The sequence below is a fragment of the Mus pahari genome, chromosome 11 (assembly GCF_900095145.1).
Source record: "Mus pahari chromosome 11, PAHARI_EIJ_v1.1, whole genome shotgun sequence".
In the NCBI taxonomy this organism is placed as follows: domain Eukaryota; kingdom Metazoa; phylum Chordata; class Mammalia; order Rodentia; family Muridae; genus Mus; species Mus pahari.
Genome location: NC_034600.1, coordinates 30,431,463 through 30,439,774, shown reverse-complemented (window position 1 = coordinate 30,439,774; position 8,312 = coordinate 30,431,463). Strand labels below are relative to the sequence as shown.

The 8,312-nt window shown below is 44.7% G+C and overlaps 2 protein-coding genes across 3 annotated transcripts in view; one reads left to right on the top strand and one right to left on the bottom strand.

Annotated features, from left to right (window-relative positions):
• The window catches only part of Mrps27 (mitochondrial ribosomal protein S27), a 73,704-nt gene extending 67,621 nt beyond the window's left edge, over window positions 1-6,083 (bottom strand). For both annotated transcript variants that reach the window (XM_021208641.2, XM_029544009.1), the window contains exons 1-2: window positions 6,009-6,083; window positions 2,627-2,704 (exon numbers count right to left, since the gene is read on the bottom strand). In XM_021208641.2, coding sequence (XP_021064300.1) covers window positions 2,627-2,704; window positions 6,009-6,081 — 151 coding nt within the window. In that variant the 5' untranslated portion in view covers window positions 6,082-6,083. The remainder of the gene's footprint in view (window positions 1-2,626; window positions 2,705-6,008) is intronic.
• Window positions 6,084-6,202: 119 nt separating this feature from the next.
• Window positions 6,203-8,312, top strand: part of Ptcd2 (pentatricopeptide repeat domain 2) — a 22,441-nt gene continuing 20,331 nt past the window's right edge. Inside the window, exons 1-2 of the mRNA XM_021208632.1 lie at window positions 6,203-6,322; window positions 7,456-7,548. Coding sequence (XP_021064291.1) covers window positions 6,217-6,322; window positions 7,456-7,548 — 199 coding nt within the window. The 5' untranslated portion in view covers window positions 6,203-6,216. The remainder of the gene's footprint in view (window positions 6,323-7,455; window positions 7,549-8,312) is intronic.

Here is an 8,312-nt window from a genome sequence, read left to right as displayed (position 1 = left end):
TCTCTCTCTCTCTCTCTCTGCCTCTCTCTCAACTCCTCTCCCAATGCCCTGCATAAACTATTCTATACTAAAAAAACAAAAAAAACCCAGCATGTGCGCGCCTCTCTGATAGGCACATAATAGATTTTACACACACACACGCACACACACACACACACACACACACACACACACACCCCAGAAAGAAAAAAACAAAACAAATACATCCAAATATACATCCAAATGAAAACAAAAAGTGAATATGGGCAAGGGCAGAGAAGTTGAAGATGACTCCCAGGGCTCTGGTACAGGTCAGCGAGTGAGAGCGCCTGCTGCTCAGGCGTGAAAGCCTGAGCGTGAGTCCCAGCGCCCGAATCAGAGGTCCGGACAGCGGTGCAGGCCTCCCCTCCACTCCTGGGGCGAGGCGGGAAGCTTGCTTGGGTTTGAGGTGGTCAGCTCACCTCCACGTTCAGTGAGACATTTTTACTGCTTTAAACCCTGTTTCTACTTAATGATACTAATTTTATTTTAACACACAAATACAAAGTACTTCTTGCATACTTAAAAATAAGCTGGATTATTTTTTTCATTAATGCATTCTTTAATTAAAAATTGACTGAAAACAGACCTTTGAGCTCCTCAGACCTTTACCAAAAACTTGTTGATTTTTAAAATAAAAATGTCACTCAGGTACACTTGAGATATCTGATTTTGCCAGTACAGTACATCTGTGCCCATGCCCATTGTCCTGTGAGCCAGTGGCTGTGCATGGAAAATGAAAGGGCGTGGTGACTTCCAAACCCTCAGTGATGCCTAAACACTTCATTACATTTCAAACTACTCCCATACACCACATTACTTTAGTTTTGTTTCTTTTTTTTATATCATGGTAACTATATAAATTTTAAAGTATGTCTAAGAAAGTATATTAGCTTTGAATTTAATCTCCAGATACTATAAAGTGTTGGATTTAAAGGCTGTGCCAATCCTGAAAAGCGAGAGTCAGACTAAGTTCCCTGTGGAGGGCTTGATCACACCCCTTCAGAACCTGCCCAGCTCTGCTTTGACTGGCCCTGGCCACACACGTTCCAGAGCTGCTGTGCACACACATTCCAGAGCTGCTGTACACACACATTCCAGAGCTGCTGTACACACATGCATTCCAGAGCTGCTGTACACACACATTCCAGAGCTGCTGTACACACACATTCCAGAGCTGCTGTACACACANCACACACATTCCAGAGCTGCTGTACACACACATTCCAGAGCTGCTGTACACACACACGTTCCAGAGCTGCTGTACACACACATTCCAGAGCTGCTGTACACACACACATTCCAGAGCTGCTGTACACACACATTCCAGAGCTGCTGTACACACACACATTCCAGAGCTGCTGTACACACACGCATTCCAGAGCTGCTGTACACACACATTCCAGAGCTGCTGTACACACACACATTCCAGACCTGCTGTACACACACGCATTCCAGACCTGCTGTACACACATGCATTCCAGAGCTGCTGTACACATACAAATTCCAGACCTGCTGTACATACATGCATTCCAGAGCTGCTGTACACACACACATTCCAGACCTGCTGTACACACAAGCATTCCAGAGCTGCTGTACACACATGCATTCCAAAGCTGCTGTACACACATGCATTCCAGAGCTGCTGTACACATACAAATTCCAGACCTGCTGTACATACATGCATTCCAGAGCTGTTGTACACACACACATTCCAGAGCTGCTGAACACACATGCATTCCAGAGCTGCTGTACACACACATTCTAGACCTGCTGTACACACATGCACTCCAGACCTGCTGTACACACACGCATTCCAGAGCTGCTGGCCAGCTCTGCAACTCGCATTCTCAATCAAAGGAGACCATGATCACCCTGAAGCATCCTAAAGGTACCTGCAACTGTCAGCTACGTCCTGCTTTCCTAGAAGACTCCATCACAGGGAGGACTTTGTTCTTGTCTAACACAAGCACAGAGTGGCCCATGGAGGGGCTGGTGGGATGTGCTGGGTCAGCACAGGGATTCCTGAGCACAGCGCTAGCGTCTCGCTGCCCATCGCCCACCTATTCCCTCTGCAGTGTCAGGACAGTGCTTACACATTTGGAAATGTGCTTGTGGGGTCAGTGACTTACTTCTTTTAGGCCTTGGTAATTTAAACAGGGAAGGCTGCTTGCTATCTGTGAGCTATGAAACAAGGAACCACGGAAACAGAGGGTTCTCTGAGCTTACTGCTGGGAAGACACTCACTGTCTTTCCATGGCTTCCATGAGATTGCAAATTTGCTTCCAAACCTGTCACCTGGCAACGATACTGTAAACCAGAGGCAAGCTGCATGGGAACTACAGTGCAGTGAACAAAAAGCAAGAAGGAACTGTTTACATAGCCTCAACAGTGCAACCACCAAGGCAGACAACAAAGACAGTTTCTGGAACGCAGGGGCAGCAATGATGATCCTCCATGTGTGGGCATAACTCCTTTGAAATGCACTTCTGTGAGCAGCGCCACCATAGAGGTATCTCATGACATGACATGACATGCATGCGTCATGTGAGCGTATGACTCCAGGTATGTAGAGTGACTACAAACAACAGTGTATGGCAGGACCTACCCAGGTGGCATTGCTCCTTCTCTCTTGCTTCCCACTGGTGGCTGTCCACGTACGCTGCAGAAAGCAGGCATCTTTTACCTGAAGGAAAGACAATCAGCTCAACAGGCGTGTTTCACAGATCTTCTTTACAGAACACAACTTCTGTTGTATTTCCAACTACCAGCTTGCGCATTTTTAAAATTCAAATGGGATACTGTATCGACTACCGCAGAGTTCACAGGAAAACACAGAAAAGTCTGAAAAGCTCCGCCACAGTTTTACAGGTGGACATGCTGGTTCTTCTCATCTTCTAATGTTAAGACTGAAAGTCATTTATACTATTAAGTTACAGCCCAGCTCTTCAGAGCCCTAAAGCCCTTCTTAGATCCCAAATAGTCTATCAAACTATGCTAAGTTATTAACTGGATGAGTTACAGTTATCAATCCTGAAAATATTTCCATTTGACTTGGATTAGCATATTTATCAGTATTTTGCATAAAGCAAAGAGTTTATACCAAGACTTGGTATATCATTGTAATGAAACACTATTTAGCAATTTAAAAATAAGAATCCTGGGCTGGAGAGATGGCTCAGTGGTTAAGAGCACTGACTGCTCTTCTGAAGGTTCTGAGTTCAATTCCCAGCAACCACATGGTGGCCCACAATGACCTGTGATGGGATCTGATGCCCTCTTCTGGTGTGTCTGAAGACAGTGTACTCCTGTATAAATAAATAAACCTTTAAAAAAAATTAAGAATCCTGAAAACATTACATTAAGTGAAAGATACCAGCCTCAAATTATGTCCCACTAAAGTGAAACATCAGAATAGAGGAATCTAAAGAGAGGAAGCAGGCCACATGTCACTTAGAACTGGGAACAGGGACTGAGGGAGTAAGAGTGACTAGCAACAAGAAATAAGAGTGTGATAGAAACATCCTGAGTTGGTTGGAAAGATGCCGGCACAACGCTGAAAGTCACAGAACTGAGTACTTTCAGTGAGCTGTACGGCATGTGAAGGGAAAGAACTCTACAATAAAAGGCAGATACCCAGCGATCATAACGGAGCACACAAGGATTACAACCTGAGTTTTATGTCAGTGAAGAGTGACTGGGGATGACACCTACTTTGATTTCTAGCCTCTACATACATGCAGTCATAAAAGCACGTGCATGCAAGCATACACACACACTTTCTTTTGAGTAAAACAGCACACTCATCTTTCTATGATGCTCTGTGTATGTCGTAAAGAGCAAAGGTTTTCCATCACTGCACACAAACTGAAGTTCTGTCTAATAATGTTACAACAAAGAATTTCTACAGCCAGGGGCAAAAGATGAAAGGAGATGGACCACAACAAAGTGGAAGATCTAAGATCAGACTCTCAAACTTTACTCTGCGTATGAATCTCATTAAAATGCGGATAGTCTCTCTGTCAGCCTAGAGTGCAGGGAGATTCTGTTTATCTGACAAGTAACCCAGTAACAACATTCAAAGTGCTCAAAAACACACTGAATGAGTAAGAAGAGGCAGGCTTCGGGTTTACAGGCTTAGGGCTCAGCCTCTCTGCACATGTCATCCAAAATGTCTCCAAGTGTTTTGTTTGTTTGTTTTTAAAATAAGGAAATAATGTGACTGTGGAAATAGACAAGCTTTAGCAGCACAATTTAACTTTTAGCCCTTGTATTGCCAATAATAAATGCTATGAAGATTGGGCAGATCATACACCTCTGAATCTTTTTCATCATACACAAAAGGAGGGATACCGCCTATCAACATGGTAGTTAAGGCTTACTAATGTCTTTGTTTACGAATTATGGTACCCATTAAGCTTCCTTCCCTGTCCTTTCTTCGTACCTGCTGTTGTTGCTCTATCTCAGGTCATTTTTCTTCTATCTTTTTTCAATCATTTGGGCTGTATTCTTTCATCCTATTTTAAGTAGATTATTTAGAAGTCTCAAAGTGTTGCATATCTGACTGATCTGTCATGAATTTGTATAAGCTGGGTACTTGAATGAGGGTATTTATACATGGATGTACTTATATTGCCTTCCTATAGCCTCCATCTGTGGTCTAATGCAGTGTCCAAAAAACTTTCTGTAGAAATAAAAATGTTACATTCTAAGTTGTCCAAGACAAAAGCCACCAGCTACATAGATGCACTGAACACATAAAACATCAACTGCCACTAGGAAACTTAGTTCTTAATCTTATTTATCTTCAACTTAAAATAGCTACCACATTGGGATAGCTTACAAACTGAAATCAAACTGCCAAAGTAAAGGTTCTCTCAAGTTGCTCTATGTAATCTCTTTTCCTTTGTTACAATAGTTGCCTCAGCCATTATAACAAAGGAAAAGAAATAATAACAAAGGAAAACCAACTTACTCTCCTGTATCTACTAGAGTGGGTCTTATTAGACTTCAAAGAATTTACTATCCATCACAATGAAATATGCTAAGTAGCTCTACAGAATATTCTTATTTAAATGCCAAATATCGTTCATATCAATTTGTCAAATATGTGATATGTAGCATTCTTGCCAGGCAGTTCAAACACTTTATCTTTAGAAAACTCTTGAGGCCAACTGTGGAGTTTTTAAATGGCTGTACACTTAGGAGTGAGAGCAAATGAGCATTGCTTCTCTTTTTGTACTTGGTGTTAAGGGAGTCCGATTGCAAACAAGCAGCAATGGAAAGATCCAAGTGTGGCTCGTTCGTTCACTCCTGTAATCTGGCACATCTTTAAGGATTACGAGGTTGTAACCACTACAAAGTTGGCTTTTGCAAATACTTTAAAACGTATTTTCACCACTGGGTACCCTAAAAAGGCTTTGAGTGATGTGTGAATCAACTCAAGACATCAAATCGCTCTGCTTGTTTACCTACTGGTGGAAAACTGTAACCCAAAAAGAAATGTCAGGCAGATGCTGTGACCAAGGTCACCGCGTAAAGTGAGGCTAGTATTGAAAAATTCTTTCAGGAGATGAAGACCAAGGGTTCGGGTCATCAAGTACGAGGCAGTGAGGGAAAACTTTTACCTGATGACCCTGCAAAGGAATCTCAGGGGAAGAAAACTGTTCTAGCCCACTGAGTGAACATATTCGGGTTTTTCACGATCACCAACAAGTCTACTAATTTAACACATTAAACTTGCAAGACATACGCAGAACCTCATGCCACAGCCTTGCCCTACTTTTCAAAAGTTTGGGATGGCGGGTACTAGCCTTAAAGGAGAGGAATTGTTTTTCCTTTCTGGGCTACCAATACCCTCAACGGCTTCTCTAGCAACCGGCTCCCAGAAGCACTTAGGCTCTTCCTGGAAGCCCATCGCTCCCTTCCTTCAATAAACAGCGTGCTGGGAGGCCTGATGGAGCTGCAGCTCCAAGGCAGCAGCCACCAACCTGCGAGGCAGAGGCGAGACGCGGCCGGACGCCGAGCCAGGAGCATCGCACACCGCGCCATGGGGGCCGCCATCATGGAGCGGACCAAGTGGAAGGCGGGCGCGGGGAGACCAGGCCCAGAGCCCGCCTCCGCCGGAAGTGGTCCGGCCACCTCGGGCGGTCCCCCCTGCCGGGGTCCCGCAGATGGTGCGGCCCGGCCCGGAACAACATGGCTACGGTGTTTCGGCCCCTGGAACGCCTGCGGGCGCCGCGTCCTTCGCTGCATCCCGGGGTGACGGGCTCGGGCTCCGCCTGCTGCCGCTGCCCTCTCGGAGGTACGGGCGGCCGCACGCCTGGAAGGAGGGAGGGTGGGAGAGAAGGGAGCGTGAGCCCGCCGCGGCCTCCCTCTCTGGAGGAGGCTGGTGCGCCCTTCCCGTTTAGCGTGAGCAGCCCGGTTTGCTTCGGGGCAGTGAACCCCTCCGCTCGGTGCCCGGGAAGCAAAGGGCTGCACTCGCAAAGCTCCAGGTTGCTCTTCGAGAACATTCCTCACTCGTCGGGTTTCCTTTGCTACAAGGTTTTGGTACGGAGTTTAATAAGTGATGGGAAGCCAAGCTGTGCTGCTTACGTTCTAAAAGTCTCGAGGCAGGCGTCCTCATCCCCCAGATTATTCCTTACCGCCTTTCCGAAAGTATTAAACGCGTGACTGCTATTGATAATAAAATGATTTAACGTTCTAGTGTGATATATGTATATATCACACAGGTACCCCTCTTCATTTACAGAATAGGAAGTAGACCAAGTTGTCACTTGCCCAAGGTCACAGGGAGCTGGCAGAAGCTGTATTTGAACAAAAGACCCAGGTCTGACAGCGTCACAGGACGGCCTTTTCATAAACAGCTATTTGTTGTCACTACCTTACTGTGTCAGATCTCAGTGCACGGTTCATCTGGTTTTATCTCATGCACAGCCAAAGATGCAAAAGGACACGTTCCATACTTGCTGAGCTGTGGTCAGTGATTTCTGATTTAGGGTTACTGAGTCCAGATCTGAAAGGCTATCTTCAGTGCAGAAGTTTCAAAACTGGAAGGCATGGTGTAGCTTTTCCCAATATTTCGTGTTTCTCCCAAAATAAACCAAGCAAAAGTGTGTGTGTGTGTGTGTGTGTGTCTGTCTGTCTGTCTGTCTGTCTGCATTGCTAGCCCCTGACTAGATAGCAAATGCTTATTTGTTCTTCATAGCTCATCTTGTCAACCAGTCTTCACACTCCATCAATCCCTACCTCTTTCAAAAATAAGACTTGCATTCAGTACTTGACTGGGGATGTTTGCTTCTCCACCAGGGATATATAATATTTGTACCTATTTGGATAGATCATTTTAGAGGCAGCCATGCTCTTATTTGCTGGGTGGGGTGGGGTGGGGAGGAGGAAGCAATCAAAATGACTTTATTTTCTTTTTCTAACTTTTAGCTAAAAGATACCTACTCACAGATAATATTGTAAAGTTAAAGGAATTTCAACATAAGAAGATAGCTATTGCATATAACCTTCCCAGCACCAAAGGTAATATCTGTTTTATTAATTCTTTAATCATCTGTCATGCATATTTCTTCTTTGTCTCTATTCATTCTTTCAAGACCTATCTCAGAGAGAGAAAGAAAAAAAAAAAAAAAAAGAAGAGTGACCATTAGTTTCCTCGTCTACCCTTCCTCTCATACTGTGGTACTTCAAGCCCATGGCTCTTCTTTTAGCTCTGCCCCTAGGAACCCCATGAAAATAGTAATATTAGCCCTGTGGCCAGTCATCTAGATCTCTGCCGCTCAGAATATGTTTTGAGGACCATCATCAGCATCAGTTGAGAGATCGATATAGACTTGGAAAGGCAGCAGATTTGAATAGACTGTATAGTTCAAGAATCCAGGCCTTCAAATGTTGAGTAAGTATACCATAGACCTGTGATACACTTGTAGGCCAGTAAGACCATGGTGTGATAGTACATTTGGATTTTTTCACACTTTAGAATCTGGGATTTACTTTGAAAAGCCTACTGTGTTTAGGGTACACAGAAGAATCAAAATTAGCAAACTTGGCATCTGTTAAGACTGATTGCCAGTTTAGGGTCATTATACTGGTTTCCACCCCCCACCCCGACCCCCCCATAGTTTTGAGAGATACTTGAGCTAAAAGTGCTTACTGTGCCGGGCGTGGTGGTGCACACCTTTAATCCCAACACTCGGGAGGCAGAGGCAGGCGGATTTCTGAGTTTGAGGCCAGCCTGGTCTACAAAGTGAGTTCCAGGACAGCCAGGGCTATACAGAGAAACCCTG